The 26916-nt window shown below is 44.4% G+C and overlaps 1 protein-coding gene across 8 annotated transcripts in view; it reads right to left on the bottom strand.

Annotated features, from left to right (window-relative positions):
- Window positions 1-18985, bottom strand: part of kif21a (kinesin family member 21A) — a 44115-nt gene extending 25130 nt beyond the window's left edge. For 7 of the 8 annotated variants that reach the window (XM_035426350.1, XM_035426356.1, XM_035426353.1 and 4 more), the window contains exons 1-4: window positions 18646-18679; window positions 17781-17886; window positions 17436-17483; window positions 211-433 (exon numbers count right to left, since the gene is read on the bottom strand). In XM_035426350.1, coding sequence (XP_035282241.1) covers window positions 211-433; window positions 17436-17483; window positions 17781-17886; window positions 18646-18664 — 396 coding nt within the window. In that variant the 5' untranslated portion in view covers window positions 18665-18679. Of the gene's footprint in view, window positions 1-210; window positions 434-17435; window positions 17484-17780; window positions 17887-18645; window positions 18680-18960 lie in introns of those variants that run through there. The other variant, XM_035426358.1, reaches the window with a different exon arrangement.
- Window positions 18986-26916: the final 7931 nt, after the last annotated feature.

Raw genomic sequence — 26916 nt, 5'->3', positions numbered from 1 at the left:
AAGGCTCACCACACATTAGCGAAGATGACCGTTGATCCGTGATCCTTGTACTCAATTAACATCATTAAGCAAACTTCATTGCATTCTCTGTTGTATTCTAATATAGCAACAACTTGTTCTTAGACTTATTTTGACCAGCGCTTTCCATTAAGGTGAGTCTGGGTGATCTGAGTGGAGACTCCGGATGAAGAGCTCTTTGGGGAAGCTCACCTGGCCGTAGGCGAAGACGGTGGCGTTGTAGCCCTCAAAACAGCCCTCGATCAGCTTCTCCGTGCAGTTGGCGTAGATGGTGTCCTGCTGCGAGTCCATGTCGAACACGTAGTCGTAGGTGAAGGCCTTGTCCTTTCCCAGAATCACCTGGGGCTCCCCGGGCGTCAAAAATGTGCAGATGTGACATCCCTCGATCTTCTCCCGAGGAAGCTGGGGGCGGATCCTGGAGGGGAAGTCACGTGGAAACCAGTTACCGAGGGGGAGGGGTTTACGGAAACACGTAATCAAAAAGACATTGCACATTACCACGCCAAACATCAGTCCTTTACCACAACTTAGATTTTACACTAGTAAATCCCAAGGGACACCACCACTATGGGCAAAACATGGCATGTGACCTCAACATGACATGACATGCCAGGAAAGCCAATACAAATAGCTTAGAGAAGGTTTTTACTATTTATTCTGAAAGCTTAAGCATTGGGCCTTCATGAAATGTGAAGGAAAACATTCCACACATTTGAAAGGCCTGCAAGGCCACTGCTTTTCTTTTTAATCTTTTCTCAGGGTTCTTGTTCTTACTGCTCCCTGGACAACAGGACTTTCTGGGCATGTGCGTGTGTGTGTGTGTGTGTTTGTGCATGCATGTGCGTGTATGTGCTTGTGTGTGTGTGTGTGAGAGAGAGAAAGCGAGAGAGCATACGCTTGTACAGTAAGTGTGCTTTAGAGAGACAGACAGTGAGTGTGTGAGTGCGTGTGAGTGTTCCCTGCACACTCCACCACCCCGTAGAGACAGAACGCTCACTGTGTCTCAGCACTCCAGGGGGAAAAACACTGGAAAAGGGCTAGATAAACACTGACACTCCGCGTTTTTTTCGGGTTATTTTTCTTTATGGGGCACAAACAGGGGCAATTTCCTCACGAGCGGGCGCACGCCCTCCCCGCACGCGCGGTACAATCCGCCCTCTGTCCTCCGGCCCGGGCCTCCGGTCCACGCCTGACAGTCAGCTAACGGGCCGAGCGGCCGGCCGAGGAGTCACCTGATCGTGACTCACCGCATAAGGGCCCGCATTGTGGGCGCGGACAAAGACAGCGGGGCTCTGCCCGGACGACAGGGCCGACATTGTGTCTGAGAGACACCGAATCCCTGCTACTGTACCCAACACCCCGGCTCCGAGAAGACGGACAGAAAGAGAGAGAGGGGGGGATGGGAGGAAGGACAGAGTGATGGTGGGCAGTGAGGAGGGAGGGAGGGAGAGACAGGGTGTGTGTGTGTGTGTGTGTGTGTAGGCGCGAGCGCGTGAATGCATGCACGTCTGTGGGTGGGCTCTCTAACCCAGGCATGTCTGTTTGTTGTGGGATGGACCGCTCCACAAACATGCCGGGCCATAGACCAAAGTAGCTAGTTCAAAATTTAACTAGGCCTGTCTAATTTGGGAGCAAAGTCAGAGTGTAGTATTTTTAGATTAGTACAGTAATCGGCATTCTTCATATTCCATTACATGTATTTATCTAAAAAAAGGCAAAACCAACAAAACCATGTCCAGTGCAGAGACTGATAGTACTACCCATAAAGCACTGCGTGCCGTGTGCATTCTCAGCTTCACCGCTGCATTTGAAAAACGGTCAGGATTTGAAGTGAGAATCCGCATTAATCCCACTGACCGTCATATCCCAAAAGCACAGCAGAATGTTCAATCTGTGCAATCTGCATGAATGACAAGATTCATTTCATTTTTATTTGTGTATATTTTTTAGTGCTGGATAAAATTGGTACTCAGGGGCAGGTTATACAGTATGCAGTTATACTGAGGTTTTGTTTCTGAGAATGGCTATTGGGGTCACTGGCTGATTATTAAATCATTATTACATGCTCACCAAGTAGCCTAATGAATTAGTTGTCTGCAGGGCGTGCTTGTTCTGTGAATCCTCATCAGCTGAGTGGGCATTACAACAGTGATATTTCATAAAAAATGCACAAGAAACATCGTGCTTGACTCATTTTCTACCACAGGAAGCAGCAGCTGAGTGGACAGACATAGCCCTAGCAACAAAAAAAGGGGAAAGGTTGTGTCTGGGAAAGGATGATTATAAATTCACCACACAGTGCATTCCTTAAAAACTGTGCGATATTATGCCAAACTGTGTTGGACTAAAAGGGTATTTCAGTGTACTTGCTTCACGTACAGGAACTGCGTGTTTGAAACTGTTCATTGAATAGACTTAAATGTCAGATGACAGACAAAGAACAGGGAATAAAGAAAGAAGAAAAAAAATAAATAAATAAGTGACCCTGCCCCCTCCCCCTCCCCCCACTCATGTTTTGGGGCAGAGGGATAGCGGTGCCGGCCTGGGGAGGGCGGGGGCCGGGGGCTCTATTTGTGGAGGCTGGCCAGTGAGGGCTGTGGGGAAAGAGCTGAGGTCAGTACTGCTGGGGGACCAGATGGCTGAGAGACTGACAGAGTGCAGGGAATGTGCATGGAGGAGCGTGTGTGTGTGTGTGTGTGTGTGTGTGAGTCTGTGAGTGTGTGCGTGTCTGACAGTCTGCGTGTGTGTGTGTGTGTGTGTGTGTCTGTGTAAGTCTGTGTGTGTGTGTGTTTACATGTGTGTGTATAAATCTGTTTGCATGAGCATTGGGGGGGGTGTAGAATTTCAGAATAGACACAATGGTGGCAAGTCTGGACACTGCGCACTCCTCAGCAAAGCACTGTAGCGCACATCAGATGTTTCAGCAGACACTCAGCTGTATTAGCAGATTAGACTGTTTTCTCCCAGATAAATATGTGAGCTACAGCAATAAATTCTGAAACAGCACTGCATCAGCTCTCTAGTGCTACTGCACAGATGCGAACTGGAATTACAATGAAATGATCGCTGATAGGACCTCATCTGAGATGATACCCGCAGCACCGAGGCAGCTACAGTTCCAGCTCCAGACTGCGGCAGTGTGACAATGCCAGCTGGAACAGCACCAGAGTAACTCCCAACCACACGCAGCACCTTTCTTTCTCCAGGGAGGGGAATAAAGCAGCACGTCTATGCAGCGAGTTGGGAAAGTTAGGATGGCTACAGGCTACGCATTGCAAAACACACAGGCCTAATTCATTTTATTAACCCAGCCCCAAAAGTCCTGACAGCCAGTGCAAGGTTCGTACAAAGTTCTCTCACCAAATGGCAACAGACGACGGAAGAGCACTAGGAACTCAGACATAGAGGGTCTTAAATGTTCCTCACGCTGACATAAGTGAACGAGGGAAGCGTGCGGCTATTACGAGCTAGCGCCAGCACGCCAGAGCTATTTTCATAAAGGTGGTGCAAACCAAAGGGCTTCTCTGTGCTCCCCTGTCCTCAGCTGAGGGCCTGGCATTGCCGATTCCGTGCCAGCGTTCCTTCTGCCGCACACGGGCGAGATCCACAAGGGCGCTGCGGCAGGGAAGGCGCTCTGGCCTTCGGCCTGGTTCCGTTTCCAGGGTTCCCCGGCTGTGATCAGGGGAAATGGCAGCAGCGGCGAAGCAGGGGCGGTGAATCAGGCCGCCCTGCTGCTGTAGGAGCTCAAACACACGCAGCGGGCCGGGCTGGGTTCAGATGTGCGAGGCCTGTGTTTACGGGCTCATAATGAGCTCTCCCTCCACCGCTCGTGCTGTTCGGTCCTGCCTGGCCACCGCAGTGAAAATGCTTGTGGTGTCCCGGGGGCGTGAAACGATACCAGCGTGCTTCTGAGCACGCCCAGACCTGCCGGCCAGACCCAAGCATTGTTATAACGCTCCCTTAAATAAATTGTTGGGTGTGTTAAGTAATGAGTGCTAAGTAGCTGAGGGTGAGCAGTTCACAGACGATGCTGAGAGAGCGTTCCCTCCCAAGTACGCCCCCCCTGGCCTCTCTGACTCCCCCCCCCCCGGCCCACTCAGTCCTGGGCCCCCCTACTCCCCTGCCGCTCAATCTTCCACACAAATAACCAGTCACTCTGAAAACTGAGCCTTCAACCTACAGTCTGTATTACAGCAGAAAGGAAAGAACCTCGGGGGCCAGGGCACACAGTGTATGGAGAGGTATACATACAGTGTGCATGTGCAGTTACAAACTGTTATGAACTCACTGTGTGTGTGTGGACTTATAGTACAGTTCTGTTTTTAACTAAGGCTGGGTGTTTGTCATATAAAATATTGGCTAAGTTCACAATGCAGTCACAGCAAATTAGTTGAAAATCACAGAAAACTTTTTAAAAAGCGGCAGAAATCAGTATTTTTAAAAGCATTCATTTATTAAATTAATCCAGGCTGGTGCATTTAATCACTTTGAATTAAGAGCATGCTTTTTACCTTTAATTTAACAGAACGTTGATTGATCACGTTAAATTGCATTACTAAAATAATAAAACAGGGTTACCGTGTGTCCATTTTTATTTCTTTAAAGTTAGTTTTGTTTCGTTATGACCTCAGTGTGAGAATAGAGTCGTAGTACAGCTCTGTAGGGTGTGTGGAGTTATAGTAATGTACAGCAATCTGCACCATGTGACTCCTGTAGTTAACCCCCAGCTGTCAGCCTCATTACTCCAATTACAGTCAGAGCAAAGCTGGGGTCCGCCCACACTTCACACGAAGACACGCCTCCAAATATTTCCCACTATTAAAGGACTGCGGCACGCTGTCCTGAACACTCGTTCAAAGAACTTAAGTCTTCACTCAACACGCCACGGTAATTCATCTCAGGAGCACGAGATACATTGTGTCAACTGTGTCAATGGGCAATAGGCACAAGCATTATGCTGGGTATTCCAGGGTTTACCATACGCCAATAATTTCCTTACGGTCAACCATAAACACCACCAATTCATCACAAAGCCATCTGCAGAGACGGTGACGGCAGAGACTGAGGGTGGATTAGATTTCCGTCTCCCCTGTCTGACGTCATACAGGACAGCGAAATGTCAGCGCCATCATTAAGCCATCGCAGGCCTGACCACAGCCTCAGGAAACAAGATTATTATAGAATACAGACAGGACAATTTTGTCCATTCGGATTTTTCTGCCTTTGAATAAAGCAATCGGAAACATTATGCATCAAATTATGTTCTTGTTTCTTTTGGTGTCGTTATTAGTTCTGAGATCTCTACATTGGCATTGCGTTGTGGTTTCTGGGGATATTAATGAGTATTTCAGTACGACGCACACCCTGGGGTACCTTTCAGAATCACACATGGCAACAGGGGCTGTGCCAGCTTCAGCAAAGTGACTGTGACCACGGTAACAGCGGCTGTGCCAGCTTCAGTGCAGGGACTGTGACCATGGTAACAGGGACTGTGACAGGCAAACTTCTTCATGCCTCAGCATTGAAACGCCTGCAGCAGGAAGGGAAGAAGGCTTTCTCCCTCCACCACCGGAGACTGAACCCCTCCACGGCCTCCAGATCACTCTGTGTCACAACCCACGTCAGTCTGAGGATAATTAACCGCTTTACATAACAGACGTCAGGTGACATACGACACCGAACAACCTGTTCCTCCGTCCTGGGCCCCTGCAGCCTCCCCCCCCCAGGGTCCCAGGCGCCTGAATGCAGGGGGAGAGGGACATTAGCATCGGAAGACCATCCAAACCGATGAGCAAACGCCGCGCAGCCACTTCATCTCAAAATGTCATTAAATCCCCCCCCCCCCCCCCCGCATCTGTCAGCGACATCGCCGCGGCGGCACTAAAAAAGATCACCGTGACCGCCCTGGCTTTCAGCACTCTCTTACTCTTAACAAACGCACCTCTCTGCAGCACAGCCGGGGTTAATGGGGACCTTCCCTGTAGGGAATCAGTCAACCATATCCACAAGGTGATGGCAGGTAAAAGTCTCTGAATGTTGAAATGGTATTCACTAGAAAAATATAATTATGATGTTAAAATCTTATTTATGCAACCACACAATCATAAAATGCTCAGTACATCGCATAAACTGGCTGGTATTTTCATTAAAGATGATAGTGGCCCAGAATATAGTTCTGTTAATCTGACCGACCGTAATGAAGAGAATGAAACAAGAAACAACAAGTGAGATCAGCGACGGTGTGATGATTTTCCTGCTAAATAAAACATTCCCTCTGATGGCTAAATCACTCCTTGCCCCCAGGTCCCGCTCATTAAACTTAATTTACAGGTTAGCACTGACGGTTTAGAAATGCACTGTTCGCATGCTAGTCACGCTCACCCCAATATCAAACAGCAGGTCAAAACAGGCTCTGCCTGGGGACAAGTGAAATTCTCTAACGAAAGAACACAAAGAATTATGCCAGAAATTCTGTTGGGCTTTGGGAGTTTCATTTACACCAACAGCTGCAGTTACCATGGAAAAAGCCTGTGCCTGATGTTTCCTGATGTCCAAACAGAATGTGTCTGCAGGCCACACTTGCTATACCACACCCTTTCCAAAACAGCCTGTTGACTTGGAAATGTTCTGTGGCCTGCAGGACATTTGAGCAACCAGAGGTCTCCTCTACTTTGTTTGCCAAAAACTGGCGTAGTGCTTCCCAGGTGAGAGGTCACTGTGCAGAATTCCCTTAACAGGAAAACAAGAGTATGGTTATCACCCATCACATCATGTTAATGAGGGGAAAAAGAGGAAAGAGTCCCTTGAGCACAAGCTATACAGCTTATACGAGGACATGTTCCTGTTGCTACTAGCTGTAAAACCCTCAAAGGGGAATTCTGACAACACAAGAGGCCATGGCAACCGGAAATGTCTCTGACACGAAGACAAGCCGGACGCTTCTGCAGCCACGTTAAAAACACTTGTAAATGCACCAGAGACCAACAAAGACTGACATTTTTAAGCCCCAGGGTCAGGCTAACATATTTCCTGCGCTCTATCAGCGGTGTGGCTACAGTCCTGCTGGCTGTGATGTCATCTGGCCCGCCGCTACAGCAGCGGAATACTGCAGGGTTTTGGAAAGGCCCCAATCCAGCACCTGCCACGCCCAACTCACCCACCCCCCCCCTTGGAAAACTCAGGATTCACTGTTGCTCAGGCATGACATGTTGACAGAAGGCTGACAGCTCTGTGCAAACAGAGGACCGGTGGCTAGGAAACTTCCACAAAGGCCGCTGCAGACAATGGCTAAACATACGACTGGGGGCAAGACGGCCGCTGTCTGGGGCCAGTGGGGAAACATGAAAGGCAAAGATGAGACAGTCATGGGGAGAGATGGGCATGCGGGTGTGCACGCGTGCATACGCCTCTGTTTCTACTAAAACAAACACTACGGCTTGGATTCAATCAATATTTGCCCTTAACTTTGAATCAATTAAAGATAAATGTTGCTTTCAGTTTGTTCATTGTAAACTGAACATCGCTTAGTTCAGCCAGTCTAAACCTGCTTCCTCCTGCATGCATGCTTGCTGTACGCTGCCAGTCTAAATCTGCTTTCCCCTGCATGCATGCTTGCTGCATATTATGTCTAAGCCTGCTTCTTCCTGCATGCATGCTTGCTGCACACTGCCAGTCTAAAACCTGCTTCCTCCCACATGCATGCTTGCTGAAAATTACCAATCTAAACCTGCTTCTTCCTGCATGCATGCTTGCTGCATGCAGCCAGTCTAAACCTGCTTCCTCTGGCATGCATGCTTGCTGCAGACTGCCAGTCTAAACCTGCTTCCTCCTACATGCATGCTTGCTGCACACTGCCAGTCTAAACCTGCTTCCTCCACCTACATGCATGCTTGCTCCATATTACCAGTCTAAACCTGCTTCTTCCAGCATGCATGCGTGCTGAACACCGCCAGTCTAAACCTGCTTCTTCCTGCATGAATGCTTGCTGCACGCTGCCAGTCTAAACCTGCTTCTTCCTGCATGAATGCTTGCTGCACGCTGCCAGTCTAAACCTGCTTCTTCCTGCATGAATGCTTGCTGCACGCTGCCAGTCTAAACCTGCTTCTTCCTGCATGAATGCTTGCTGCACGCTGCCAGTCTAAACCTGCTTCTTCCTGCATGAATGCTTGCTGCACGCTGCCAGTCTAAACCTGCTTCCTCCTCCTACATGCATGCTTGCTGCACACTGCCAGTCTAAACCTGCTTCTTCCTGCATGAATGCTTGCTGCACGCTGCCAGTCTAAACCTGCTTCTTCCTGCATGAATGCTTGCTGCACGCTGCCAGTCTAAACCTGCTTCTTCCTGCATGAATGCTTGCTGCACGCTGCCAGTCTAAACCTGCTTCTTCCTGCATGAATGCTTGCTGCACGCTGCCAGTCTAAACCTGCTTCCTCCTCCTACATGCATGCTTGCTCCATATTACCAGTCTAAACCTGCTTCTTCCTGCATGAATGCTTGCTGCACGCTGCCAGTCTAAACCCCCTCCTCCACCCCAGCCCTTCCCTCATGCTCACAGCAAGGTTTCCTCTGGGTACTCCGGTTTCCTCGCTCATCCAAAGACATGCAGCAACCTACCCTACTTAAATGAAGGTTAATAATAATCCTCATTGCTGCTGGATCTGTTCAGCGTAAACCCCTCTGGGGGAGGGGGGTTTGCTGCTGTGACTCTCTGTCTCATCCATGCATGCTTACATCGATGGGTGGGAGGGCTTCCAGAACCTTTCTCTGGACCATAGCCTTATAAGATTGTTAATAAAGATTCAAATTTTGACTACAGTGGTCCATACTGAAACAAAAAAGTTTGGGGAGTGAATGACTAAACTGCGTTTATGAAGAAAAACACCAATAACTGCTTGCAAGTGGGAACCAAACGTTGAATGAATCTGGGCCTAGGCCAGGAACGATTTAAAGATCTTGTGACACGGAAACAATGTCTTTGATGGGACAGTGGAAGTGTCATGTGAGTCACTTCGAGTTTCACGGCCACATTTTGGTTCTCTTCGAGGTTTTTGTACACGCCTCATGAATATGTATGAGCAGATTAGCGTCATTTGCATATTGCCCCGCATGGAAGCAGCAGGTGGACCCAGCTCTTTAGCATAATCCACCCCCATCCTGGTGGTCTCCTGGGGGTGGGGGGTGTATAGTGGGGTGGGCTGGTAACAGGGGGCCCCATGCACCAGAGACTGGTAGCTGAAGGGTTGAATGACAAGAAAAGCAGAAAGATTCTCAGTATTAAATCAACCCTAACAGAGAAATTGAATCTAACTGGAACCAAATGTAGTCCATTACAGTTAAATGCACTCTTTATTTTACAGTGAATTCAGTTGCTGTGCATCAGGGTGACATGTGGAAAAGGAGTCAGCAGCAGTAGGGGAGAAGGGGGTGGGGGGGGAGGGGGGGGGGCCTTGTTGAAGGCAGGGCTTGAGGATGATGCGCTGGTCACCAGGGTTAATGCCCCTCACGCCCCAGCTGCCTCAGCAAACCATTAAACAGAGTCTGGGGAAGATGGCAAGCACTCACTCCGCAGAGTGGAAGTGATCCCACACCCATTTACAAAAGACCTGCTGCTGTGTTTGAGCCGTGGTCCAACCTGCTGGCCTAAACACTGCAGACTCCTCACAGGTTCCCTACGTCATAACCCCAGACACATCTCTTCCACACATCCACCCATCTTATCTATAGGACTCAGTCCTGGATCCACAACCATGGACTGAACTCTGCTTCATCTGTCAGTTACACCACAGGAATTATTTTGCTTATCAGGATGCGCTGCCACTGCAGCAATTTACTGGAGCATTTCAAAGCTTGAGCAGTCCTGAAACAGCTTGAACTGTCACTCTTTACCACAACAACTGGACAGCGGAGATGTGTGGGGACCGCACAGGCTGTCACCAACAGTGGAGTACCGGCTTTAGTTTCCCACAGAATTACACATACACTATATGACCAAAAGTATCTGGACACCCCTTGGGTCTGAGGTTGTTTTACGTGCTTTGGGTTAGGCCGCTTAGTTCCAGTGAAGGTAAGTCTTAATGCTACAGCATACAATCACACACATACATTTGAGCTCTGGTTTACAGTTATTACAGGTTTACCTCACCCACACATATGCTAATGAGACTGAATTTGCATACAAACACATGAACTGTCTGCTTTCCTCCCGCAGTACTGCCATGGAACATTATCGGAAGCCCATTCCTTTTACCCCAAAATATAGTACAAAATAGCATGAATAGACAGTATAAGAAGCACAAGTTCAGACAAGCACTGTACTTCAAGAACAATCACCATCACCATCTACCAAGCAGCTGTGCACCTTTACACCTGTCCCTTTTAGGTAAGCACAAAGGAATAAAACATTCTCTTTCACAGAATTCCACAGTGTATGTTGATACAACTTGAAAAAGCAAATAATTTAAAAAGGCTGCCAAGGCTCTGCATCTTCCAAAGGATCAACAATAAAAAGTGACTTATACCAACAAATATGCAGAACAGACACTATGATGACATTAACTTATCCTGTTTCTTTAAGGGGGGAGGTCTAAATAATAGGAAACATGCAAACTGAACAACGCAACTCGTTCAAATGATACACTAATAGCTCCCACCTGCTAAAAATGCTAAATGGCGAGGGAAAACTAAGCCTGGTTTTTGAGAAAACATCACAGGAGCCCGCGCAGAAACGGCTCTCAGACACAAAAGGCCGAATCCCGCTGACTCTCCGATCTGAAAACAAAAGGCCTTCGAAACGAAGAGTCCTGAAGGAGAGAAACCAGGCTAAGGCAGACACGCACACAGCTCTATCTGTGTTCGGAGCCCTGGGAGAGCCCGGCGGTTTGTGTGACCTTCGGGCCGAGCCGTCGTCGGCGTCTCTGTGGCTGCAGAAAGAGGTTATGCGACTGCAGCTCACTCGCACGAGCGACTCCGCGGCCTTGGGCACCGCAGCGCAAAGCCGCGTAGCTCTGCGCTCACGTTTTAACCGTCTGAACACTGCATTGTCGTGTCATGCGTAACGCAGTGTGTTGTAGTTTTGTTTAAGACAGTGTGCAAACAAAGTAGTTTTTGTGCTTTATCTGTATGGTCACAGCTAACTCCACCCTGCAAGATTTAGCCTAGGTTTTAATGTGTTGCAACAGTCTCACAGTGGTTGACCTGTGAATGTCCACTGCATAAAACACATCAGTTCACAAATTAAATTGCAACACAGCCACAAAGCACAAACAGTAGCCTAACTAATATCAATAATATAAAAATACATTCTACTCACAGGCGCTATGTCCAAATTCAACCCGGTGTCAACAATGTGTCTGTACACACTTTCTATTTCTGCACACAATATTCTCCCTCCTTTACACAGTTACATTATAAGTTGCTGTGAAAGAGCTGAAAGATCGTTGAACCGTTTTTCAGTTTCAAAATAAACCAGATAACAAATACCTGCGAAATGACATCATCTACCAAAGAGAGCTCTTACATGTGAAATTGACCATTTTGTGAATAACTTTTTGTGAGCCTTTCAAACGTGATACACAAAGAAGGTGTCCCTTTCATTCAGGAAAATGCCTGTGCGCTTGAAAGGGCTTTAAAATCCCCACCTCTGCATGTTTAGAGACTAGCACAACGCATGTCAAAGCCCAGGTGAGCGACTGTGGGAACTTTAACAATCAGAGGGATTTGCGGGATTACACTTCCGCTTCCAGCGCTTCAAAGGACGAAAGGAAGAGCAAAACAAAAAATGAGAGGGAGAAAGAGACAAATACAGCCTACGTGGGCGGAGAGAACACAGGCAAGTCACCGTATAATTACCCGCAATTTGTTTTGCATGAAGTGTGTGCTTTCAGAGCACAATCCAACCGCGGTGCAGTAGGCGGGTCTCCATTCTGCGCCGTAATCGCGTAAGCGAGCACGCGCGCGGCAGGGTGCGGGACCGCGCGAGCGGCGCGGTTCTGCACGCGAGCAGACGCCGCGCGCTGACTGGGCCGAGGTTCCACAGGTTCCTGGGGTTCTGGAGAAAGCCCGGTCTCCCCGTGGGCCACGCGCATGACCCGGCTCTCGACCGCGGGCACGGTTCATTTCCGTGCGTGTCAGATTTAAGTGTAGGCTATACTGAGGGCTGTCTCCTACTAAAATAATCTGCGCTCTGTATGGCTGCCAGGACTTACAGTAGCTTGCAACTTAGAGACATCGGGGTTTGAGTTCACTGAGGGGGAAAAATGCTTAAAAGACTGCTTGTTTAACCAGTTAATTAATGCCAAATACATCATTAACTTGCACATGTGAAAAATGTTCTGTCCTGCTATGGTATTGAACGACAGAGAAAGGGCCGGTCATGCTATCCTAAATAAAATAAAACGGATACTGGAAATAAGATTACAGTACCACAGGAAAGTTCCCGAAAGTTCTTCACTGTAAAGAGATAGGCCTACAGGCTGCTCTTCGTGTATCAGAAGTGCGGGCAGAAGGGAGGCGGTGGTGAGTGACCCTCAGCCCCCAGGACCGCTCATCTGGGTCAGTCCGCCTCCGAGGGCAGCCCAGCGGACCAGAACAGTGTAATGTGAGCAGGGGAGCCTTTGTTCTGGGCAGGTCACTGTTTTCAACAGGTGTGTCTTACATGACAAAGACGGAAGGCCTGAGAGCTACGTACCCCCCTCAAACCCACCCACCCCTTTGTCCCAGCGAACAATGAACGCTCACACAACGGCTCTTTTTACTGTACACTGCACACTTCTGCGCTCTGTCCCCTTCGGTTCAGCATATCGCATTTAATAAGCGGTGAAATCACAGCGCAGCCAAATATTACTATGCTCCTCCCGTAAATAATGAGACACCCGCACAATAACACTGCCATAACTGATTGCCATATTACCTATACTGCACAAAAAAGACAAGGCGGAAGGAGAGAAGAGGAGCTGCCCTTCCTGCTGCAGATAACTGCATTTATTATCCATCATAGTTTTTTAATGCCTTATGAACAAGACCCATTTTTTTCTCCATTGCTCAGTGCTGTGGCTTCACCAGTCTCCTCAGCTCATGTTCAGATAGCATCTCAAGCAAACTGAATGCTAAGGAAGTAATCAATATGTCCTCATGCTGAAGACTAACGGCTGTCAGTTGATTTGTTCTGCCCGTTAGGTCACAGTGCTCCAGCTGTCATTCCGATGCAAAGACTATCTGTCAACAGGGAGACCAAGTTCCCTGTATTCCTTCCTGCATTGCCTGAGGAGTTCCTGTTGCAAACCAGCCGGCAGCTATGTTCTTTTCTTAACAACTTGCAATTCACTAGTTTTTCAATGTACTCTCACTTTCCAATGCCAAATCTTGACTGTATGCCCATACTATTTCTGCAACGTCTAGTGTTTGGGAAGGTGCAATCTAAGCATGTTCTCTGAAGAATGCACTCAGCCACTAATTCTTTTCCTTCTACAATCAATCAGCTCAGGAGCGCAAAATATTGTAGACACAAAATAAACCAGTCTAGTTGGCCCACACTAAATACACTAAACGTGTATGAGCTAGATTACCGGCTACAGTTGGCCTGACCATAGCCAGTATTTGACAGAAACTGTATGGTACACCACTGCACTATGAACAAGTAAACCTCTGTAAACCCACTGCGGCCATCTGCTTTCTTATCAATATGAACCATCCCAGTATGATTACCTCACAGCAACAATGCACGCAGTCACAACTGTTATCAATTATCACCAGAGATTTGCATAAACCCTTCCTTCTGGATTACCTGCATGTGAGGTTGGTGGATGAGAGGATCTATAACTCAAATCTGATATCACTTTAAGTAAAAGCTAACTCTAAACTATGAATTATGAATATGTCCTGTATAATTATAGACATTACATCACCATAAATGTCACTCTCATAGGCCTCTCTCTCTATTTTAGCACATCATGATCCCACCTCATTGACTCTACTACTGAAGCTCTGGACGATTACTTTGTTGCAATAGCATGATTAGCTCCTTTCAGGTTACACCCACTACAACTCATACTGTGCAGTCTGTGACACTTCCTTGCCTAAGAGCACTAAATCAGATCAAACCTGTCCTGATCAACACTTCCTGGTTTCCATGATTCCATTCCAAAATTGACTGGGCATTTATAATACCATGATGAACTGAAACGAGTGCAGCAGGGTGAAGATGGAGGACCTACAATCAGTGCAAGGGTCTGAAACTGATGCGGGAGAAGCGGGAGGCTCTGCAGACACTAGGACGAACGGGAGGAGGAAGAGGTCATTTCAGTCTACCCCTCACAGCCTGAGGCTGGCTGGTTTATTACTCTTTCCTTTACGAGCTGCACACTTATTCCACTGTGTCAAATACAGACAAGTTCCACAAACATCGCTGCTGAAATAATACACATATAACAGGTGCGGTGTGTCATCCGAGGAGAAATGGAACATGCAACCTTTGCTGCTGAGTTCTAACCCGCATTATACACAACTATTGCCAGGCAGCCTTTGCAGATAATTGACATGAAACACAATTAGCTAGTAGAACAACATTTACAGCTCATTGAAATGGAATTCACTTAGCTTGCCAGGCAAACCCACACAGCTATCCGAAATGAAAAAATTGCTTTGCCAAACAAAAGGTTCATGTCGTCAACCTGGAGGAATATTAGAAGGTGGTGACATCACTGCCTGTCATGCATTCGTGCTAACAAGCCGCCTCCCCACAGCCTCAGCCCTGCCATCAGCGTTAGCATTAGCATCCAGTGGCAGGGTGCGGCAGAACCTCTAGCAGAATCCACATTATTAATTGAGAAACAAAGCAAAATGCAGAAGAGTTTCATGAATGTACTCGTATGTCTCAAACAAACATGTACTCCGGTCCTGGGCAGCTCTCTCCATCTGAAGCAGCGTTACAGTGTGAGACTGTGAGCAAAAACAATGCAAAGCCAATGTCAGGGCCCAGCCTTGTCATACCAGCACAACCAGGGTCACAACCACATGAGCCCACGGCCCCAGTAAAGCCACAGCAAAACTCTTCCTCAGAAAATAAAATAACAAGACCATGGACCAAGTTACCCAGGACAGAGGTCATATCTCCAGGTGGACCGCAGTGAGAACAATGGTAGAAGCGGCTTGTTATGAGGATACACTGTAGGACTGGAGCGGAGAGGGGTCAGACTCTCTAGAGTGCAGGTCTGCCCGCACACAACCATTCCCTAATGAGAGTATTACTGCCTCTCTGATCAGCGGTCAGGCTGAGTGATGGGCCTTCACAAGGGGAGAGGGATAAGCCCCGCCCACAGCTCCACTGACACTGAGGTGAACAACCCCCACAACCGCTAACACAAGGATTAGTGGTCAGTACTTCACTACTCATTGTCTTCACTTCTCAGTGTGTACTGGAGATAAAACAATGCTTATTGTATGACAGTAAAAAAGCATGTCAGCAGTCCTTCAACTACACACTATTATCTACGTCAAGAATAAATAGGCTATAGGTTGCAGTGTATATTGCTTTCAAAAAATAATTGCAGAACCTATCAAACAGGATCCGCCACAACAAGGGAGAGAATACTTCCTAAGGCATGGCTGTTTTATAAAGACAATAACCATTTACAAGGAAACATGAACTGCTGTCACCTTTTCAGACAACAGGTCAAACATGATCTGCAGCTATTCACCCATGGCTTGTCATAATTGCACTGACGGTGAAATGGTGACATTTTAGTCCCCGAGGAGAAGGAGCAGGAGAAAGCTCAGCGGATGGCAGGAGCCTCGTTTCGGTTCATAATGGACGTCGTTCTGTAAATACTCAAATATGGCTGATGGAGCACATCAACGGGGCACAAAACCACAAACCCGTCTACGTGCAATAGGGCCAACGCCACTTATCAATGTCAGCTGTTGGCAAGACGAGACAGGGAGCGACAGAGGTTGCATATGTCCCCCGATATCTCCTGCATCAGCATGAGTGCTGCTGACAATCACAGCCTCCTGCTAAGAGCTCCTCGGCTGAGTGGGGATTTGAAGATGCAGGCACGTTAGACTGATTTTTGGAGACTGGTGGGGGGCTGACAGCAGCATTAGCCTCCTTTTGCGTACCAATGTTCCCTCTTAGCATTACATTTCCTGTCACTTTGACGTTATGATTTAATAGTGTGTGCTGGCTGGGATTCACCCCCCCTCTGCCCACCTGCCCCCAGCCACATGTCTGTCAGGGTGTGAGGTCTGCACCATGGAGCAGATGGGACACACTATGTGCTTCCATTTTAACACTGACACCTCTGCTCTAGACTGAGAATGCTTCGCAGCTCACCTGAGAAAACAATGAGCTTATATCCATCATCTTCCTATAGCAGTTTTAACACTATTTCAACATGATCAATCAGCTAATTGTAAAACAAGACTTTTGAGCTTTTTATTATTTGTAAAAAAAAAAGAAAATTTTTAAAAAAAAACGCCTTTGGATCTCGCTGTGATGCTTTTGAGGTGCTTTTTTGCAGAAATAGCCTACGTCCCGAGTCAAAATGTAGCCTGAAGGCCCAAAAAGAAGAGGACACCTCAAATCTGATAAGCTAAGAGAGCACTAAAGCACTGTAGTGTCATGATGAAGCATTTAATTACTGGGCGGTTGGGTGAGCGGCAAACAAAGAGTCCTGTTTTCAGCAACAATTTCAACATTAACAATGCGCAGGGTGGGCGACTCCTGACAGTAGGAGTGTCAGTAAAGCTCCTCTTTCATCGATTAACGGTCGTTCAACCGTCCTGTTTGGACTGCGGCCTAAGGTTTTGAGCTCGGCATCGTGGGCAGAACCAGAAATAAACATAGCAGAATATTGTGATTTTCCAACGATTCGTCCGTTACTAAACAGTTATGTCGTCACTCCTTTGGCTCCCACTTGACAGACTACCAGCGAAAGCAACGCCCATTTGTTCACCTTGCAGTTCACTCCATGGATGCGAGGCTGAATCTCCGTAGATTTCCAACATTTTAATGAATAACCTGACATTCCACGTAGCCTTGAATAATACTACCTACTGGCATAACAGCTAGCTAACTAGCTGGCTTACTACAATGCTACCAGGATTTCTGCACTTCCAGACACGAAGTACGAAGCATTGGGGGGTATTGCTAGTCATCACAAAATAAAACGCAGATTAACTGACTGTATTCCTTTACAAAAAATAAAACAATGCGCCAACACACAAATGCGTACTCCTAATTAAATATAAAGTTACCAACGAAAACTGCATCGCTGCCTATATCACTTAAAAGCACCAGGCCCTGACACTGAAAATCAGCCATTTGGCTCCAATAGAGATGCATGCTTGCAACAAGCTAGCAGGTACATGAGCGATCAGCAAGAGCATCACTGTGCAAAAGCAATAAAATGTCAGTGACTTACCTCAAAGCCACACGGACCGAGCTTTCATCCTGTCCGCCCGACATGATTCTGCAGTCCGGGATTTATTGATTGAAGAAAGGCAAACAAACGAGACGCAGGATCAGATCTATGTGTGGGGTTGTTTTTCTTTTTTATATGGGCCGGCGACAGCGAGTACGCCGCTCCAGCCTGCGAGAGCGATGTCACTGGCTCAATTCCGTCTCTCCGTCATATTAAAAACAATATAAAATGGACTATGATAGAAGCAAAAGTTTATTTGTTCAGATATTTTTCAGTTGCATAAACGACATCTTTGTTAAGGTCGAATTCCACCGCGTTCTTTCAAGGAGAGCCCCGATTCCCTACCGCTGCCTTGTCTTGCTTGTCGGTACAACCGGGGACAGCAGGGACACGCGCGCTCCTGCGCCTTGGTTCTCGAGCCGCAATGCGTCACCAAACCACGCCCTCAAAGCTGCAACGCACCGAAGGTGGCGAGTTTTATGTATGTTTAACGTTGGCCCCTAGACTACGAAGTACAATTTAATTCTGTTGTAGTTTTGCACATATGGAAATAACGACTTTGAATGGCCCAACCGATTTCAAACATGAAATATTAACAGTAAATGAAATATTAACTAAATAATGAAAGCTGAGTTCACTTCTGAACTCCCACCCCCTGCGTTTACAATTCCGTTCACCTGGTAGCTAGCCAGGTAGGGTACAGTAGGAAAGTTAACTGGCTAACGTAGACTATCAAACAATGTTTTCTGTAGTTGGCTCGACATAAATGCCTTTCGCAACCAAAAGCTACAAATTACAGTAATCATTTGCCCATTTTATGACAAACCAGTCATATTGCTCAAGTAACGTCAGCCAGCGTGTATGCTAATCATAGGTCGTGCAGCGCTCCAGGTCAGGCTGGACACTTCAAATATAAAGTTGTTTGATGATAGCTCTCCGCGCTTCCTTGGCTCTTAATAGAATAAGCCACCTGACAATGACTTGGCTAGACTATAGACGAAAGCATAGTTCATCTCCTTGTGCTACCATTACATCACGAAAACTAGTAAAATGTCAAATGTTAGCAATTAGCAATAGCTGGCTAGTAACATTATCTGCATATTTAAATGTGTGTCAACACCGTTAAATCTGGGAACTAATATAGCATAAACACAACAGTGGGTTAAATACTATCACATTGGCCAATTTGTGATTGATGGATGGCACATACCCCGTTTCAACTCTTGCATAAAGAAAGAAATAAACACAATATTCGTAAAGTTATTTGACCGTTGGTCCACAGCATCACAAAATAAGTTAGCGAACTAGATAGGCTAGGTGGAGTAACATTAGCAATATAGCCGCTAACCTACTTTAACGTCTACACGCTATTTTAAAATTGAGATTTCAAATCCTAGCTAAAATAACGTAGAAATCATGGATTAGGCTACATGGCTTTGTTCCACAGCAAGTGACTAGGTTTCTTCAATTATACTATTCACACATTCAGCTTTAGTCTAACGTTATCTTTAAAAAACCGACTCACCTCTTCCGGCACAACAGGGTTCGCGTGCAACTGAATAATATTAAAGAATAATAATGCGATTCAGTGAGTTTTGAAACAAGGCGTCATTGCTCGCGTTTGTGTTATTTTTATACTTGGACTATCATTTAATCATGTTTTTTCTAAAGCATTTATGATCCTAAACCACATGAGTCAAGAAAAATATTATTTTAACATTACCTATTTTCGAAAATAGAACAATGTCCAGCCCCTAAAATGCATGCTTGGCATGTCTGAGCAATTTTCATCCAGTAACACCCCTCTGACTGGAAATATTTGACATGTTGTTGCCAATAATGCTTTGCTTCTATATGAAACCCAATTTACCAAGTTGAGTGTTCATACCAGACAGAAAGAAAAATCATAAAACCAATCCAAGTTTTTTATAGGGATGGGGAGGGGGTGAAATCTTTCACCTTGGAATTAGTGCCCCTCCTGGATGGTGCATGGAAGTCATTCTAAATCAAAAACGAAACAGCCATCAGGGAACACACACACAGCTATTGGAAGGGTATAGCCATAATAAATCTGGTCCCTATTTTTAATCTCATTTGATAACATCTCTTGAAGCACTGGTGCATGCAGTCCTTTACTGGGGTGTTGGTTTTTGTACTTGGTCCACAGGGTAATTTGACGTGACAGGTACTTGATTGATCACAAGCTCACTGTGAAGACCAGTTAAAGGAAAACAACTATGATGGATGACCAGAGAACTAAATCTGAAGAGAGTCTGGGAATAAGAAAGGGATGGCAGGCTAACCCTGTCTGCAATGACATGCTATCTCCCTTTCACCAACATTAACATCTGATGTAGGCCTATGGGATTTGCCACAACTTAATCTGTCTGTACACCTTGCTGCACCCAGAAGTTCACACAACCTTATGGGAATTTTAATAAATCAACATAAAATGGGGGGGATGAGTAAATTAGAGCTCACGCAAATACAACAGAGTGCAAAGAGAGAGAACTATCTCCACCTTGTGGTCATATGTGAACAAAGAACAGTTCTGTGCTTGCAAATCACATTCACAATCACATTAATTCTCTCAGCCATAGCTTGTTTTTTGTAATGTGTTAAAATATATCAAACCCTTATTTGAGTTGCTTTAGTGTAACGTTATAGTCTTTAGTCTTATTATTCAAGGTAAAGCGATGTCAGGAAGGCAGCCCAACTGCCACCAGAAAAGATGCTGCCACCATTTTAAATAACTGGGTAAGTCCAGTAAGGGAGAACAGAAGACACACGCCTGAGAATAATAAAAGGAAAAATCTTTATTACATTAATAAAACCTCTCAGAGGAACCCAGATTCCCCAAGGAGGCAACACAACTCGTAGGGGGTTCACACACCACATCAGACCATCTGTTTAACTGCAGTTAATAAATTTATCTACTGAACCATAGCATACCACGCCACTACAAAATTACTAGAAAGGGATACACAACAAACTCCTATAGTTATCATAAATTAGGCCCTGCTCAGTTGGCCCCTTAAGCTCCACCGTCCTACTGGCTATGTTCAAATTAAAATAAGGATCACACAAGACAACCAGCACTTCCCATGCACGCACGGGCGAGATCCCTAAATTATTGCTAAAATTCACAGAGCCTCCTTAAGGTACCACTCCCCAAGTAAAACAAAATGGCCTATCTAACTAGCACTTTTACCCCTAAACTACCTATCTTCCCTCCAGGCACAAAGCTTCCCTGTTATTTCCCCTGGGAGTAGGCTACGGCCGTACAAAAAACCCACACCACTTTCTGTTCGCTCTCTCACCCCCTGCATACAGCTTTCTACTCTTTTAAACAGTTCCCAGGAGTCCTGCATCATCAGCCCTTAAGAGACCACCATGCAGCCGGGAGCATCCTCCCCCTTAAACTGCCACCAAACACCACTCAAAAACGCAGATTATTATTGTGTCCCACAAAAGATGAACACTGAAATTATGCAAAACAGTAGCTTGAAAATCTGTGGTACCGTGCATTATCTCAATGGCTGCTCCTTTACTGCTGGCCAATATTGCCTGTCCATAAAACTCAATGGATGTTAACTTAATATCCCTTTTTATTTTGATTGTGTGTGCAACAACTGTAGTGCTGCCACAAACACCAACACTTGGGAATTATGCAAAAGGCTCAGTTCGAAAGTCCTATCTCAGGATTTTTTCTGCTGTCTGCTATTTTGAACTGTACCGTAGGTCTATATGCACTGACTTATTTTTCCTAGAGATAACGCAGCGATTCCAAAACTGCGCACATTTAAAGTGATTTCTACTCTCTGATGTTGTTACTGAGTTATTGTTGTTATTTTAGTTGAGTATTTTCCAGATGCTTTCATCCAGGAAAATGCACACAGTTTGCCATTGTAATCCAGTGCTGGTCCAGTCTCCTTCAGGGATAAAAACTCATGACCTTAGGACCTGTGCCCAATTAACTAACACAATACTCTTCCCAAGCAGTTTTTGGCTTGTGGATATGGCTTGGAGAGTAGGCTACAGCCAATCCTGCGTAAAGCCGACTTGTTAGGGTCACTCAAAGATTGTATCACACAAGTGATAACTTTTTAGGGCAGTATTTAAAAGTGCTGTACTTACACACATTGGGTCATACTGTCTAATTCTACACAATCAGGCTAACATAATATTACACCCTGGCCAACAAACACTGACAAATTACCTTCACAACTCAAATTGTACATTTCACTGCAATGATTCTACCTTTAACTTTAAGTTTGAGTCAAAAATAGAAACGCTAACAATGATCTACAGCAGTGGTTGTAGCACTCCAGTCAATTCCAGGACCAAGTTCACATCTGAAATCATTCCATTATTACATTGTTAATCCCTCCATTTTTCCTGTACAAGAGATACACAATACAGACAGACAGTGTAATGTAATGTAAGGATTTATATATATGGCACAATCAAATTAATTCTTAACTCACATCGGCATGCATATCCAAAAAGGCTCAGAGAAATATTTTTTAGCGCATTTTATTTTCGTAGGAGTACAAATAAATTATTCATATGAAATAATTAAAAACCTTAAGAACATTGTGTTATTGCCACAGAATCAAAGGACAGCCCCACAATCCCGTGCAATTTTAAGCAGTCTGTAGCAGTTGCTATAATGACAAAGTTCTACACATGTGAGAATGACATATTGCAGAAATAGTGAAGTATGTAGAAGAAATCAGCCTAAAAATGCCTATGTGTCTTATTCAACCAATTGTGTATAAGTAAATATGCAGAGGTTATTTGGGAAAACACAAGAATGGCAACATTTCTGACAAAAGCTTTTGTGTTTTCTACATTTATACAGAAATGTATAATAAAATAAGCATTTTGATGGAAGATCTTATGTTCGTATGTCTACAGGCACAAATCCCAGCACATTACAATACATTTTCTTTTGTTATTATTAATTGGGGCAATTACAAAATAATTGTATTTTTAAAAAGTAAATATTTCACAAAATAAACATTATTTGGTTCAGTGTTTGACATTTCTATTTTTCCCAAAATATTAATCATTTTTACTATTGGGTTTAATGTCCAAATTAATTAGGGGATTTTAAATTAATTTAGCATCTAGGATCTCTCTACAACCTAAATTTGACTGGGGGTGACTTAAATTGTCATATAAAAGACAAAATGTTTGTAACAACAATATTTTAATTACTGTGAGACTAATTGTATCTACTAACACAGCCAGCCTCTTCACCAGCAATCAGAGTGCATACCCCTCCCACAATCCTCCCACAATTCCTGGAAAACATGGTTGACATGGAGACACAGGCAGATTTTTCTCTTTTTTTAAATTGCAGGGCCCCTCATTCACTAGACCATGCAAGGGCAATATTTACAAGCATCATATATTTACAAATCATACATGTTGGTACACATTCATCATTTTTAATAAAATTGTCTGCATCATTCCAATGCAATCGAGCCTGAGAAATAAATATATTGTCAAATATAGTCCTTCTCTATACATGCAGTTCTTGTTATATTCAGAATGGGTACAAACGGAAAAGTAGCAGGCCTAGTTGTTAGGTAGTAATGCTGATCAGAAAGAGCAATGGGCAATTTCTGAATCTGAATGATTAATGTGTCATTGGGTAAAGGTAACATGAAAGTGTAACGTGTGATTTATTGAGTCATGATAAACTGAAAGCTTAATACCTTACTGGGTCTAGGTTAACAGTTATTGTACTCTGAAAAAAATAAGAAATTGGGGGCTGGGTCTCTCACTGTCAATCAATGTGTGGGAGTCTCACACTGTCACTCTGACAGGAGATGTCAGGGTGCCTGCCCACCTATGTACAAAAGAGAGGTGTGGGGGGGGCACCGACAGGCCTCGACAGGTCTGTTGTAAGGGCCATGCCTCTGTGATGCTGCAGCTGCGCCACTGAAACATACCAAAGGGGAGCTGTGATACACTACCCTGGCTCTAGCAGATCTTGTGTCAGATGCAGTGTGCCCGGTAACTTCAGACTGGGTGGACATGCACAGGAGGACAGTGCTGTCTCAGCTCAATGGACATCGCCATTAATAGAGAGTCACACGCTGTCTTTAAGGCTAATCCTAAAGGTTCACACCGTGCTGCACTGAGCTCAGATGACAGAAGAGAGAAGCAGACAGGACTCTCATAGCATAAACAGGGAGGAATGTAAAGATTGAAATGTAGCAAGCTAATCGTTTCATTAAAAACATAAGGTACTGTAGTCCTATTCACAATAACATGGATCAATACGTCATATCTAGTCTTTTCCAAGTAATTTACCTCCTTTAAATCCAACAAATCTAGAACTTGTTTTTCCACAATAAGGATTTGCTTGAATTAATTACAAGAAAACACAACATGAGATTGTCCAAAACAAAGATTCACAGTATAACAGTCTGTGTTAGGCAGCTGGTAACAGATATAGGACGACCAAGTTCAGATCACATTTCAACTGTAAAATAAAGATTGTTTCTGGAACAGAAGTTACAACAAAACATTGCAGTCATAAAATATAACACAAAGTTGCAGTGGTTTCTAAAATGTACAGTTAGCACAAAGTTTTTATCAGACAAGTAACTGACAGTACAATTCAAATGTAACACAATTTAAAAACAAAATTCAATCTGTGAAAACCTTGTTTTCACCTCACTGAAAGCTGCAGTCACATACAAAACATAAAAATAAGAGGTGATACCCATATCTATAATCAAATACAAACTTGTACTTGTACCAAACATGGAACAAAATATTGCAGTGGTACCATACATGGAATAGGGAATTGCAGTTCATGATCAAAACAACATGAGCATAAAAAATAAACACAAAGTTGCAATGCGATCAAAATGGAACAGAAAGTTGCAGTAGTAACAAGCTTCAGTTCCACGTACAATTCCTTTGCTGTTGCTCTATGGGTCTTATTAGGTAAGTCCCATTGTCAAACAAATAGTTTGCCCATCTCTAATAGGAGCAGTGCTGATTAGAAAGCCTCAGAATGCTTGGGCTATGTATGCTGCAATCAAGGTGAGTACAGTTCCTAATATACATACTCTCACATAGCTGCTGATGCAATGTACAATATACTGTGCAAACTACACAAAAGAAAGACTGCAATAAATTCTTTCATACAATATTTAAAAGGTTGCTCCCGTTGCTGACTATACAATTTGATATGGTGTATGGTGTGCAGGATCTTTATGTCTGAAAATATTACACAATTTATCAGATTATACATTTGCACCAGAGTGCAACATCTCAATTTAAAAGGATACTGTTGCATTTGTCATGTTTCCACACAGACAAAGCAGTCAGTATGCGGTGGTCACTGAAAACTTCTGAACATTTCTAAGCATATGAGATTGCCTCATCATTGACAAGGGTTTAAATAATTGGATGTTTATATGGAGTACAACACACAGTTGATGAAAATGTTAAGACAAACATACACACCGGTTCCACTAAGTGTGGTATTCCTTCATTACGGACTGTTGCGGTCAACCAAAGGAGAAGGGCACTGCAGGCTCCAGGGGGAGGGGGTGGAGAATGGGACAGGGATCTGCTAAAACCTGAACTCAGTGCTCCTAGATCAGTGTCCGTTCAGTAAACCAGAAACCCCTAACCATGCATCCTGAGCTGTTCTATGAAGGACTCTACGAAAATTACCTGCATGGTTTCAAGTCAACAACAAGATGACTAACGTTATGATGAGTAAGAGCCTGTACAGTGCATCACACCGAGGCATGAGCAAAATTAGGTGCTATGTGCAAATGATCATGGCTATGAAGTGAAGCATGTAGCTGGAACAGCATGGGATCATATATATAACACAGTCAAAACATCACGTAAGTTTGTCTGGCCTCCCAATTCATGCAGAGGTAGATTGTCTTGGAACCTGTAACAGTGCTATCCACCAGAAATACAAAGAAACCAAACATTTAAACAATGGGCCTCATTCACAAAGCCTTTCTTAAATTAAATTACTTTTGTTCTTAAAAATGTTCCTATGAAAAACCAATATGGGATGACACGTGCAGACCTTTGTTTTTGTGCATATCCCAGGTGTATGAGATGATGATTGCCGACTGTTAGTACATTTTATGCGCAATCCTGTTTATGTGATTAGCATTAGGAAACAGCCATGAACATATACAGATAATAAAAAAAATGATGAATGCCAAAATGTTTGTGGAACGTTCCTACACAGTTTACAATCAAATGTGATTGTATGCATGTTTCATGAATAAGGCCCAATGTTTTTTCCAAATGCCCTTTAGTTTACTTAGCTCATACTATTACTGTGAGTGTAACAATTGAGTAGTTGCAAGAATGACCAGGTACCATGACCAAGGATCAATTTAACGTGAAACCAACCCATGCCCCTACGCCAACCAGCTAGACTACTACAAACCTGACCACACCAGTGTTCAGCACACAGGCCACAGCGTAGCTACCGGTCCACAAAAGGCAGAACGCTAGAATTTGATCGCATTTCAACCATATTTCATGAGAGTTTTATGAGAATAGACTTGATCCGGTTCTTTTTATGGTAATAAAAAGACACGCAGTTGTATTCTGTGCTGTGCCTCTATGGGAAAATATAGTCGCCCTTAATAGTGTGCTCCAGTTTCAAATCCCGCCAAATTCAATACATATATAAATGTACAGGTCATTGGCAAGTCAATCTGGATTTTGGCAATATTTTTACATTCAAAGCAACTGATAGATTCCTGTGTGTTAACTTTATTGATTTATGCTTTTTGCATTGAAAGACAACCTTCCAGCTAAGAGGTTATATTGTTATAACAGTATATTACATAGCATGCCAAGGATCGGAAAGTCACACCAATGTTGACAGCACATAATGTATCAGGTGGATCTGACATGAGCCCCTGGTTTATTATCCCTGTCAACATTTGGTGGGTTGTCATTTTTAGTCTTTTCACAGCACCAACACTTAAGATGTAGATGCATGTGTGGTAAGGACTAAAACAGGGCAGGGCATTAAGGGTCTCCATATTTCTACACAAGAGGCTTTGATTTAGTAAACATTCTCTTAAAATGACAAAGCAATACATAACAAAACACTACACAATTAAAATGAAATACTGCATCTCACACATAAAATGGCTATCTGCATTGACCTCAATATATGAAACATGAATAAATATTCATAGTACTTTAAAACATAAAATTGTATCTTAACATTCATAGGATTCATTAAAGGAACTGAGTTTCATGAAGAGGTGATATAAAGTGCGAAAACGTGAGTGATTAGGGTACCATATTGTTTGGTCAAATAAATAAATGACTGACTGCATTTTACAATTACAGCTGATGTTACTGATCTGACCACATTTGATTTTATGAACAGATAAAACATATTTAAGACTTAAAAACAGGAAAAGTAACAATTTTCTGTGCGTTGAAGGGATGAGTA

This window comes from Anguilla anguilla, chromosome 7 (assembly GCF_013347855.1).
Source record: "Anguilla anguilla isolate fAngAng1 chromosome 7, fAngAng1.pri, whole genome shotgun sequence".
In the NCBI taxonomy this organism is placed as follows: Eukaryota; Metazoa; Chordata; class Actinopteri; order Anguilliformes; family Anguillidae; genus Anguilla; species Anguilla anguilla.
The sequence above is the reverse complement of the archived record's forward strand: the minus strand, read 5'-3'. Positions and strand labels throughout refer to the sequence as shown.